Source organism: Sceloporus undulatus, chromosome 7 (assembly GCF_019175285.1).
Source record: "Sceloporus undulatus isolate JIND9_A2432 ecotype Alabama chromosome 7, SceUnd_v1.1, whole genome shotgun sequence".
Classification (NCBI taxonomy): Eukaryota; Metazoa; Chordata; class Lepidosauria; order Squamata; family Phrynosomatidae; genus Sceloporus; species Sceloporus undulatus.
The window spans coordinates 24416271-24429630 of record NC_056528.1 but is presented as its reverse complement, the minus strand read 5'-3'; the positions used below and the strand labels follow the sequence as shown (position 1 = coordinate 24429630).

Here is a 13360-nt window from a genome sequence, read left to right as displayed (position 1 = left end):
TTAATCAACACTTCCATAAATCCCTTTAAAGTCTAACACAAGGATTCACAATTTGATGGAAAGGGACTGCCTTCCAACTTCAGAGGCTGATTCCACACTGAAGAAATAATCCACTCCGACACCATGGCTCCATGCTATGGAATATATTGTTGTAATCCGCTTTGATTTCTTTGCGAAAAAGCGGAATATAAATAAATACTACTACTACTATTATTATTATTATTATTATTATTATTATTATTGGAACTTTAGTTTGCCATTGCACCAGAGCTCTCTGACAGAGAAGGCTAAATGTCTCACAGAACTACAACTTCCATAGCGTTGAGCCATGGCAGTTAAAGTGGGGTCAAACTGGATTATTCCTGGAGTCCATCTATGGAAAGCTAGTTTTCCAGCAGATAAGCCAACCAGGGCAATGCTGACCCATAACCCAGCCCCAAATCATGTCTCCTTTGGATGGCCCTCCATGCCAACAGGTTGGCATCAATGGGGCAAACTGGGAGATGCTGCAGGGAGGATGCTGTGCCGTCCTTCATCCCAGAGAGCAGGAACTGGTATAGGATGCTCTTGCTTCTCGGTTCAGACCAGATCCCGGCCTTCTGCAAATGTCCTTCCATTGCATTCCCTTCTTCTCCTCCATCAGTTCTTCCTGCCTTGAATGCACTTGGGACTTTTGCCCGGCGCGGTTTCTCCGGTGCTTGGCCCTTGCGGAATTTGGCACGGCGGTTTTTGAACCACACCTGCAGCAAAAAGGAGAGGAGAGAAGTGTGAAGAAGGTACAAAGGTGCAAAACAACTTTGCAAGGAGATAGTGCAAGACTTCAGCTACATCCACACTGCAGAATTAATCCAGCTTGACCCCGCTTTCATTGCCAGGGCTCTGTAGGATGGAGATTTCAGTAGAAAATTAATTGAATGGTGGAATTCCTTGATACTATTGGGGCCCAGAATTTAGCTGTTTCTAAAGCAAGGTGTAGAGATCAGTAGAAAATAACAGACTTGCAAAGATTTAATAAGAGGCTGCAAAGGCAACTAGGCCAGTGGTTCCCAAACTCTGGTCCTCTGGGTGTTTTAAACTTCAGTTCCCAGAAGCCCCAACAGCATGGAATTCTGGGAACTGAAATCCAAAACATCTGGAGGACCAACGTTTGGGAACCAATGATCTAGACCAACTAAGAATATTATGATTATTATTTAGTAGTTTCATGGTCTATTAGGTATTACTTTCTGGAGGTTTGGATTGCCAATGATGTGGATTCTAATCTTCAGATTCTAACTGTGCCTTATATTATTATTATTATTATTATTATTATTATTATTATTTTGGCTTTGCAGTAGCTTAAGGGGAGCTGAATAGTGGAACTCCTTGCCACAAGGAAATCACCATGAGCCAGAATATTGCCATTTCCAATGAAGGATTCAATATCAAAATAAAACTTTCACTGCAACAGTTGACCTTTTTGCAATTGTTTGCTATAAGGCCATGGCTATATTGAGCCCCCTTTTTTGGAGGGGGGCCAAGAAAGGGCATTGAGGGTGAATTAAGGGCCATCAAACAGCCTCGGATCAGGCGCATGCCTTTGCTCAAAATACCGACGGCTTTTATTTCTCTTTTGTGCATTGCAATGATTTTTGAGCAAGACCTCCTGGGAGGATTAGACATTTCTTGGCAGAAGAGGAAAGGATAAACTGGAAGGGTGAGCTGGACAACGTTAAATTAAAACAGGAATTGGGTACGTGGGTTTTTGCAAAGCCTCAATACGACCCAGGAATGCCCCTATCATAAACTGGGAGATACTGGGAGGCATGGTGGACCCTCTTCCATTTGACCTCTAAAAGGCCAGATTTCTTCATAGGAGGTTTGGCATTGCCTTCTCCTGAGGCTGAGAGTGTGCGGCTTGCCTAAGGCCATCCAAATATATACATATTTCTGGCATCTCTACCTGCGGCAATAATACCGTGCGGCTCCTGTTAGCTTTCTTTTTAAAAATGCTTTTCCAAATGGCTGCTGAACAGCTACCTGCACATTAAGTCTGCCCTGGAGGAAGGCTTCCAAAAAGAAATAGATACCAAGCTCCATGATAGGAGCAGGTTGGAGAAAGCAGAGCCAACTTCTCCTTTTCTGACCCCGGGGGAATGTGGGCGGATAGGGGCATGTGGATGGATTCGGCCTCCAGAGCCATGCTAGCATTGCATTAATTAAATCAAAAATGACTTGAAAGCATGATGCAGCAAAGCTAAAGACATTAAAAATGCATTAACACACTATACAAACCACAGACTATAACCCCAAAAAGCAGCAACTCGCACAGCATTAAATGCCACCTTGGATCCCATTTTTGGAGGAAGGCAGGATATACTGTATAGACTCATGTATAAGTCTAGAAAATTTAGTCAAAAAAGTGATCCCAAAAAAACTGAGTTGACTTATCCATGGGTCAATGTAAGTACTGTACTTTATGGAACCATCCCTTTTCTCTGAATAGAGTGATAAAAGGCGAGAGCTAGTCCATCCTAGGAGCACCAAAAAGAAGCATGGGTCTCCTCTACTCTCTCATCCATCCAGCCTTTAGGATGAGCACAAAGAGTTATGTCTGCTGGGATTTTCTAAGTTCTTTGGCATTGTTTTCCTTTGCATCATCCTTTACATCCTTTGTTACATGCCCCTAAGTTTTACCTTTGACTTATCCATGGGTCATATCAAAATCCATAATTTTGGCCCCAAAACCTGCCCTCTACTTATGAGGTCGACTTATAATCAAGTATATACAGTAAGTGCAATTGAAGTTTTAATTTTCAGAGGAAGGTAGGTCGTCTCCGTCATTCCCACCAAATGAACCTGAGAAGGTGGTGGGAAAGAGAGAAGGACCTCTCCAGAAGATTTCAGAGCAATGATGGACTCTCAAAGTGTCCTTCAATAGGGAGGGAGTTCCAAAGTCTGGAAGTAGTGTCCAAAAGGTCCCGTATCCTTGTTCCTGAGAAGATGGCGGGACAGAGAGGAGGACCTCTCCAGAAGATCTGAGAAAGGGAGATATGGTCCTTCAAATAGGGAGCAAGTTCCAAAGTCTGGGAGCAGCCACCAAGGAGGCTCATTTCCCTTGTTCTCACCAAATGAACCTGAGAAGGTGGTGGGACAGAGAGAAGGACCTTTTCAGAAGACCTCAGAGTTATGATGGATTCTCAAAGTGTCCTTCAATAGTAGTTCCAAAGTTTGGAAGCCACCAACAAGGAGGCTCTGTTGTCTCCCTTGTTCCTACTAAATGAACTTAAGAAAATGGTGGGACAGGGAGAAGGCCCTCTTCAGAAGATCTCAGAGCTATAATGGGCTCTGAAAGAGAGATACAGTCCTTCAAATAACCTGGACCCAAGTCTACTCTACTTCAGACTAACCAACACATTTAAGCTCTTAATTTTACATTGATGAGAATTTTGGATTGAAGTAATTCATGAGGGTAAACTCATCCCACCTGTTTCTTGCAAGGAATTGTACAGTTGCTGAGATTACCTGAATCCGGGCCTCCGGGAGATTGACAAACACAGCCAGGCGTTCCCTGGTTCCCACATCTGGATAATGGGTCTGCTCAAAGGTCCTCTCCAAGGCTTCCAGCTGTTGTTCGGTGAAGGCTGTTCGGCTGCGCCTCCGTTTCGGGGGGAGTCCGTACCACAGAGCCAACAAAATTTCTAGGCACCATTGTGAGTTTGGCCGAAATGAGTGATGGAGAGACAAGACAGACAGAAACAAAGAAAGACAGGAATGAAAAATCCCAACAGAGACAGAAAAACCGATTCCAGCTGTGGATTTCCTCCACCATCAATGGGAACAGATTATCTTTGGGAGTGCTTCCAACTCTATGATCCAACTCTATGATTCTACAGGGAAGATTTTGGATTCTGGATTTTGATGGAAGAGGCAACCTCACCACCATCACATATTTGATGTATTTTTACCTGCCAAGTGATCTGCTACAGGGATGTTGCAGAAAGCTGAGGCTTGGCCCATAGGTGTGGAGAGCAAAGGGTAACATTCAGTCACAAGTTGCTGAGGCTGCATGGTGTAGACCAGTGACGAGGAGTGGATAAGCGGATACACAACGCCTCCGCTTAGTTGGTACATGGTGCCGACCTCCTGCCTCTGCAAGAACAAGAAATATATCTCATTCACCCGGTCTAAAAAGTCTTCATTCATTTTCCTTCTAAAGCCCTCATCCAGCATGCACAAAAAGACCTCACTTTGTATGCACAAAAAGCTTTCACTCGACAATGTTCAGCATGCACAAAAAGACCTCACTTTGTATGCACAGAAAGCCCACACTCAGCATGCTCAAAAAGCCCACACTCAATATAACCCCAACCTCTCACTCAGTGTATCCCCAAAAAATCCCTAGCTCAGTATGCCCCCAACATCCTTATGCACATCATGTACATCTCGAACAAAACCTCATTCATTATCCCCCCAAACCCTCACTTTGTATCTTCTCCCCAAATCAAACCCTCTCTCCACATGCCCGTCAACGTTCCCCAAGAGCCCAACTGCACTCCTAAGCTTCAAGGAATAAAAATGCTTTAATTTGATGGTAAAAGGAGAGCAAAGAGGGAGCCAGGCTGGCCTTTCTAGGGAGAGAGTTCCAGAGCCTTGCACTCCCCTATTTTTCCAAACCGACTTCCCCATCTCCCCATTTTGCAGGCCTTTCTGCCAAAAGACGCACCCACCGTCTCCAAGACCAAGAGCTCTCCTTCTCTTCCTCCACCATCCCACTCTGTAACCCAGGCTCCCCCCTTGCTATATAAAGGCCTGTGGCGGCCAGCATTTCAGGAAGGGGGGCATGCAAGTTAATCCCCTTCCCATCTCTGCCACCCCCATTTATCCAGGCCACATCCAGGAGGAATTTAGCCCAGGCTCATGTCAGATTAAGACAAAAACTCTTTCCGCTCCAGAGGGAATTGGGAAGGATTGAAAAGGGGTTCATCCCCTTTCTCTATTCAGAGTTTGGGATTATGTTTCTGCAAAGGCGAAAGGATGCTCATTTGGACCAATCCAGCAACTCCGACTCAGCCCTATTTCCCATGGACCAGCAGGATTCGAACCTGAGCCTCTCAGAGTTCTAGGGCAACCACTCCAACTGCTTGTTGGCCCTAAAGATTTACTCAATTTGCCCTAGCTTTCCTCTGATACTTAGGAGAGGGTGACTTGCCCAAGTTCAGCCAATGGGTTTCCATGGCTGAGCAGAGATTCAAACCCAGGTCTCCAGGAATCCTAGTCCAACACTCAAACCACTACACCACATAACATCTGTACTATTCTGCTTTTTAAAAATCTTCTAATTATGTTTTATTTGCACCCCAAAATGTTTTAATTAAGAATTGTCTATTTTAAAAAAATATATTTTGTAAATAAGATTTTAGCTGGAATTTGTTTAAAATTTTCCTGTAAGCCGCTTTGGGTCTCTTGCTCGGATTTAGCGAACAGATCAATCGATTGATCAAAATATTTGATCTTGATTTGGGGATACAGGGTACAGATCGGATCATTTTCGGTCGCTCTATTCTCCCTTTTTCGAACTAATCTCCTTGGGAGAAGGACAAAAAACCAGAGTTAATCCTTTCACCCCTTTTGCCAAAAGGATTTTGCATGGAGAGGGAACCAAGGAGAGAGATGACTTATTTTCCAGGGACTTTAAAAGGATGTGACAAGCATACCGGAAGACTGGGAATTGGACATCTTCTGGAATGATCTGACAGGAAATCTATTTGGAGGGGACCCTGGTTAAGTTGGACAAGTTGGATCTTATTAAAATTACAAGTTAAAATAAAGTGTAATTTTTAATTAAGACCTCCACCATTTATCCCAGTTCAATATGGTGTTGCAAACAAAACTAGAAGAGTGCAAAGAGATGAAGCTTCTGTGCAGAGTGAAAAGCAGGATGTCAGCAAGAAAGAAAGAAAGAAAGAAAGAAAGGTGCCTGAAATAGGTGAAAGGGAGGAAGGAAAGATGGATGGATGAATGGATGGATGGATGGATGGATGGAAATCCCTTGGGTTGTAATAAACTTGACTCCGCAAGAGTACACAAAGGATGAGATGAAATGAGGAGGATGTGATGGTTGGCTCATTAGACTAGGGGTGCATCTACATTGTCAAAATGATGCAGTTTAACACCACTTTAACTACCATGGCTCCATCCAACACAACACTGGGATTTGTAGTTTTGTGAGGCACCCACACTCCTTGGCAGAGAGGGCTCAAGACAAATCCCAGGACGCATTTGTGATAGCCCCTAAAGCGGTGTGAAACTGCATTATTTCCGCAATGTGAATGCACCCCTATGATTGCAGCAGACCAGGGTTTGAATTCCTGCTTGGCCTTGGAACCCAAGGCAAGTCATACGCTCTCCCCCAGTTTGAGAGGAAGGCAAGGCAAACATCATCTGAACAAATCTTGCCAAGAAAACCCCAGGATAGTTTCTCTTTGGGGTCGCCATAAGCCAGAAATGACTTGAAGGAGAGGAGGGCCTCTCCAAAAGATCTCAAGATACGATGAAATGGTGATTGTATTAAATTGGGCTCTCCAAGGAGCTGAGCCTATTCAAAGTTTGGATTTTAATCCAGAACGGTTCCTTATACATACACTCAATAGTACTTTTTTGTTGGACATTTATCATGGCTTGGCCCATGCGCTTAACCAAGTCAATGCACATCCCTTGTTGCTGCAAAATGAGACTGGGATGGATGGGGAAGCACATGGCATCAAGGGGGAAAGAAAGGGGGTGACATGTATTTTCTCCTCCTAAGTGCCATCGCCGCGTGGGTCCAGGGTCCCCCGCCGTGCAGCATTCATGGGGCGTCTGTGCTCCTTACCGCAGTCACAAAGCTCTCGGGGTCAAGGGGTGATGGCCGGTGATCGATCCCCCACCGTTGTGAAAGACCCTTTCCATCCTGACTTTTCAACAGGGATGAAAAAAGAGACTCCGATTCAAGCAGAGGCCAAGTATTGATCAGGAATCAGAGAGAACCTCACCGGATGGGAGGCTAAGCTCTTTAGCACCCAACCGACGCATTTTTTGGTCACTGATCGGAAATCTCGTGATGCATCTGTTGTCTTCTTTCTTTGAGCAAAGTGGGCCATGCGGACCCGCCACTCATGACAATGGGCATCAATGTCCTTTCTCTGTGGACTGGGATGGAAAAAAGACTCTCTCGTGCCATCATCTTGCCAGGTCTGGAAAGCATCAAGACCTATGAGGAGATGGGTATATTCAAGAAGAGAAAGTTAAGATGGGACATGATAGCCATGCTTAAATATTGGGAGGGATGCCATGCTGATGGAGTAAACTTGTTTTCTGCTGCTCCAGAGAATAGGACCCAGAGCGACAGATGCAAACTCCAAAAGAAATTCCACCTAAACATTAGGAAGAATGTCCTGAAGGTAAAATCTGATGGTGACCCTAAGGTCTTCTCCTGGCATGTCCAAAGCATGACCACCTCCGTGGCTAATTTTGGCCAATCCACCCTGTGGAAGGTTAGACACTTCCCAAATTTGCACATTTTCCATCGGATATCTCTTCCAACAATTGGATCTCGACTTTTGGAGGACATCCTGCCGCTTTTAAGGAAATCTACCCAAGACCATCGCAAAAGACAAATTGGTTTTGACAAGTCTGTCAATGTCTCAACAGGGGTCCCAAAACCCAGTCTCCCGAATGTTTGCGGGTAAAGAGCTTACACCGGGATATTAACTGGAGAATGGTCTTTAATGAGGCCTGGGACCTTGATCAATAACCAGACAATGAGAGGCTTGAGAAGGGATCAGAAGCCGGATCTCACAGACCCCTCACCGGGGGGCAGTGAGTTTGAAGTGTGTCTACTCAAATACACCAAGAGACACGCAAATGGAAAGGCTTGTTAACACAATGCCATGGAGAAAGTCAGCTCAGAGTCACCTTTGGCTCTTCTGAAGATGTGGTTACACAATCCCAATCGTTTATAGTGTCTTTTGAGGATTAATTTGATGATGTGAGTATGTCCATTTCCATATTTTCTCTTACTTTCAATAACTATTCCTCTTTAGATGGAATGAGATTTTTTCCAATAAAGAATTCTTGCTGTGACCATGTATATTATAATTTTGTCAAAATTTCTACTATTATAAGTATTTGTATCATTTTTCTCTCTGTCATATTGAGTAAGATATTGGTCATAGTTTCGTGTATCGATTTCCAGTATTCATTTGTTTTCTTACATTCCCATCAAGAATGATATAAGTTCCCTTCCTGTATCTCACATTTCCAACATTTTTTCTTCCTGTTTTGTATATTTTAAAACATTTTAAAGTAGTTCTCTTTTAGATTCTGGCATAATGTAAATTTATTTGCAATGTGCCAAGATTTTCCCAGGAGTCAAGCTCAATAGCTCTTCCTATGTCGCGTGCCCATTGTATCATTAGTGTGTGTTTTACCACTTCTGATTCTATACCTCGATTCTTTAATCATTTATAAACACTTGCTAGGCGAGGACCATTCTCATCAAAGAAAATTTCGTCTAATTCATTGCTCATTTTAGTTAGTCTCATGGAAACAAAAGTGGAGCTTGGGGCCACAAGGACTGGAACCTGCCTCCCATCCTGAGGCTCTTTTCGGAGCTGTAGTCCCAAAGGGCCATGTCTTCCAGTTTGGTATCCAGGGCAGCAGGGAACCCTTCAGGATGCCCAGGACCAAAGCCTTTGCCTCCCCTGCCTCATTATCATTGTTGTTGTTGTTGTATATTTGGACTCAAAGAGGCCAGCCCTGAGTCTCCCAAACCCAGGAGCCAGGAATCAGGAACCCCTTGGAGCCTGAGAATGGCTGCAACGCTTCCTTTCCGCCACCAGAGGGCGCCCCAGGACAGGGAATAATAATGAGAAGCGTCAAGGGGCAGAAGTGCTCCGCTTGAGCCACAGGAGGGCGCTCCAGAGAGAACCAGGAAGGAGAACGCAGAAGCGTCTGAGTGTGGAATTATGAGACATTGAGAGCGCAAAAGCGCATGAGAGAGGAATGGGATTCTCGCTGGTCAATGGTCTCTACAGGGGGGCGCCCGAGAGACACCTCGCAGCCGTGAGTCATGAAGCCGCAGTGCACAAAGGGCGCCACCAGAGGGCGGCCTAGAGCAAGGCAGCTGCAGCAGGGCCCGCTTTGCACTACAATTCCCATCATCCCCGGGAAAACATGGCCGCCACCGCCCCTGAGGATGATGGGGATTTCATTCCAAAGGGTTTTGAGGGGCGCCAGGGCGCAGAAAGGCTGGCTTTGAGGCGTCCCCCCGCCTTCTGCATCGTTTGGGGATGATGGGAAATGTCTTCCAAGACCCCCAACACTGATATTCAAGTCACCAATAAAACTATATATAATATATATATACACACACACACACAGATATATACATATACACAAAACTATATTATATATGTGTGTATATATATGTGTGTGTGTATATATATATATTACATATATATAAACTATATTTTATGTGTGTGTATATATATATGTATATAAAATTATATATATAACTATAATATACATATGTGTGTGTATATATATATATATATATATATAACCATGTATGAAGGCACAAGACGACAAGAACATATAAATAAATATTATTATACACACACATATATGTGAAACAGTTATATATCATTATGTACACTCACAAGTCACATTCTCTCAGCCTCAGAGGATGGCCATGCCAATCCCATTATATATAGATTTATATAGATATACAGTATAAGATCCAGTCGGAAACAACTTGATGGCACATGGCAACGGCAGCGACGACAACTGGTGGTGGAAAGCTTTTTTGAAGAGGGAAGTTTACAGCGAGAGTAAATGGATTAGATATATAGTGATATAATTAAGTTGGATCAAGGTAAACAAAATATTAAATCAGAGGAGGAGATCGTTAATGAAGGTTTTAAGGCCAACTGGTTTTCATATAGACAATTGAGGGAAAGATGTGATATGGATCAAAACGTGTTGGGCATCGCACCTGCTATCCCAGAATTAGAAAAAGTTGTCAAAGATGACTCAAAGATAAAAAGGATATCAAAATTTTGTAATCTGATTTTGAAATTTGAATTAGAGGAAGAGGTAGTGAAAGACTATATGATCAATTGGGCAAAAGACCTGAATCAAAATATATTGTTAGAACAGTGGGAAAAGACATGGAGAAGACGGATTAAGCATACAAATAACGTGGAAATTAGGGAAAACGGCTATAAATCACTTTTTAGATGGTACTTGACACCATACAAGATTTCTAAAATGTACAATAATAAATTAAAAAAATAATACAAGGGTATGAAAGGTATATGCTGGAAATGTCATAAGGAATTAGGCACTTATATGCATAGCTGGTGGACATGTGAAAAGGCAAAACAATTTTGGAAACTGATCCATGGGGAAATGAAAAACAAATCCAAGTTTGATACATGTCCAGACCCTCTGATGTATCTTCTTAATATAATAGACGACAATGAGATGGAAAGAACAAACGGTAAAGTGATATTTTTGGCAATAACTGTGGCCAGAATTCTGTACGCTAGATATTGGAAATCCGAGGAGATTCCGTCTATAGATGAACGGAAAATAAAATTGTATGAGATGTATGAAACGGATAATGAAATATGATACATTAGTACATTTTTATATGGAATGGAACGTATGGACCTCCTATATACGACAAGAAGGGAAACCTAATAGATGTATTGCAATGACTGAGTAATATTAAGATGTGTAAGGCTGGTAAGGTTTGTTATGATGTGTGACTCTATATTCAGTTGTGTATATAACTAGATAGTATAGATTGATGAGTAGATACAGGATTGTTATTTAGATTATGGTCAGTTAAATCATACTTGACGCGGGCTGGATTACAAGGTTTAAAGAGACGACAAGGCCATAAGGATATAAAAAGATAGGTAATAGGATTAAATTTTGTAGATTATGTAAAGTGGATATTGAAGTTACGTGGATTATATTCTCTGATAAAAGAGGGAAGTTAAGTATAGAAGTATATTGTGGAACTTTGTAGCTGTGTATATATCAAACACGGAAGCCAGAACGGATATGACAGTAAGGTAGCTAGGAAATAAGAGTAAGTTTCTTAGGCCATTTATTTAAAGAACATCAAGAGTATGTTATATTATTATTTGCTAGGTAACATGAAACAGTTGCACAGCTGAGGAAGTTAGGTTTGTGATAGGACTCATTAGGATATTGAGATATGTGTTTTTTATATTTTGTATCCTGTAAATATGTATGTTATATTTTATGTATATTATCTAATAAAAATATTTTTTTAAAAAAGAAACCCAATGAATTTGCTGTGATAAGACTGAGATGCAAAATCTGCTTCATTCCTTCCTTTATTCAGGTCTGATGTTATTATTTTTAAATTGTTTTTAATTTTGATTTCGTTCTTAATTAAATCTGGCACGGACAGTCACTCGTACGTTGCGGTTCCGTGCCACTTTCCCCAAAGACTTGTGACATTATTTCTCCTCCGTTGTTTCTTTCTTCCCGCCTTGAAGCAAAGCAAAGAGAAACGAGGAAGACGGCTGTCAATCAATCCTGGAAATATTGTATAGCAGTCAATCTTGGCAGCAGTCTTGCTGGGATTCCTGATAATAGCCTTGTTTCTAGGCGGCTTCTGTTGCAATTCCTATATAAAGCAAAGAAAGTATCTGACGCACCACAAGACCCATGTGCCTCTTCTCATGGACTGCAATGTCCATCAGTGCTCATATATAGGCATGTATATATACATTATGTATATGTGGTTATATGTTTGTGCGTATATCTATTGTTCTTGTTGTCTTATGCCTTCAATTTGTTTCCGACTTATGGAGACATATATATATATATCGGGTTGGCATGGCCCTGAGAGAGTGTGACTTGCAAGTGTATATAATTATATATATGTGTATATAGAATTTTGTATATGTGTGTGTATGTCGGTCTTGTCATGTGCCTTTATACATATTACATATAGAGTTATATATACACACACATAAATATACACACATACATATATATATATTATAGTGTGTATGTATGTGTGTGTGTGTGTGTATATATATATATATATATATATATACTGTATATAATTTTATACATATATGTGTGTATATATATATAAACACACATACATAATATACAGTTTATATACACACACACACATATATAATATTTTAGATTGTAAGCCCGAGGGCAGGGAATCGTCTAACTAAAAGATTGCATGTACAGCGCTGTGTAAATTTACAGCGCTTCATAAATAAAGGTTAATAATAATAATAATAATAATATACCCAATTATATATACATATACATTTATGTAATTTTATTGGTGACTTGAATGTCAGTGTTATGGGTCTTGGAGGACAGTTCCCATCATCCTCATAAGGCCTTCCTCTTGAATGGCTTCCAAATTATAATAATAAACCATTCACCTTTTACAGGATTATGAGGATGCTCCATGTGCAAAGAGAGAGGCCACTGGAGAATGGTCTTTAATGAGGCCTGGGACCTTGATCAATAACCAGACAATGAGAGGCTTGAGAAGGGATCAGAAGCCGGATCTCACAGAGACCCTCACCAGGGGGCAGTGGGTATGAAGTGTGTCTACCCAAATACACCGAGAGACACGCAAATGGAAAGGCTTGTTAACACAATGCCATGGAGAAAGCCAGATCAGCCAAGTGTCACCTTTAGCTCTTCTGAAGATGTGGTTCACGGACACAACAGCTGTGGCAAAACCAACGTCGTGTTTTTGCACACTCCTTCTTGTCTATCATCATCATAGAAGTAGGATGCATCCACACTGTAGAAATAATGCAGTCTGATACCACTTTAAGCGTTGCAGCTCCATCCTGAGGAGTCTTGGCATTTGGGTGCACCTGCACTCTGGAAATAATGTGGATTGACACCCTTTTAAATGCTGTAGCTCCGTCTGATGTACTCCTAGGACTTGTAGTTTCACTGGGTCTTTTATAGCCTCCTCTGCTAAAGAGCACAGGTGCTTCACAAAACTACAAATCCCAGGATTCTCTAGGATGGAGCCTCAATCATAAACTGTTTAACATCTTCAGGATTCTATGCAAAATTCACATGTGGAATAGTTATTTTGTGCAGAATTTTTTTTTCTGTACAGACTGTTTCTTATTCTTAGATTTATTTATATCCCATTTTATCCCCAAAGTTGGTACCGAAAGCAGCTTACAATTTTTAAAAGAATACCATTAAGAGAGAACATGAAAGTAGAATTAAACAATCTGTGTGGCCTTTCCTAAGACCATGAAGTGAAAAGCATCTTCACAGCTTCTGACTTATTCTA

The 13360-nt window shown here is 41.7% G+C and overlaps 1 protein-coding gene across 1 annotated transcript; it reads right to left on the bottom strand.

The window, feature by feature from the left end:
* Window positions 1-249: 249 nt before the first annotated feature.
* Window positions 250-13354, bottom strand: LOC121937091 (LIM/homeobox protein Lhx9-like). Its single transcript, XM_042479982.1, has 4 exons — window positions 12733-13354; window positions 3948-4131; window positions 3505-3680; window positions 250-740 (listed from the first exon to the last, which is right to left on the bottom strand). Exons 2-4 carry the CDS (start codon window positions 4111-4113, stop codon window positions 384-386), a joined length of 699 nt encoding a protein of 232 aa, XP_042335916.1. The 5' UTR covers window positions 4114-4131; window positions 12733-13354; the 3' UTR covers window positions 250-383.
* Between the last annotated feature and the right edge of the window lie 6 nt (window positions 13355-13360).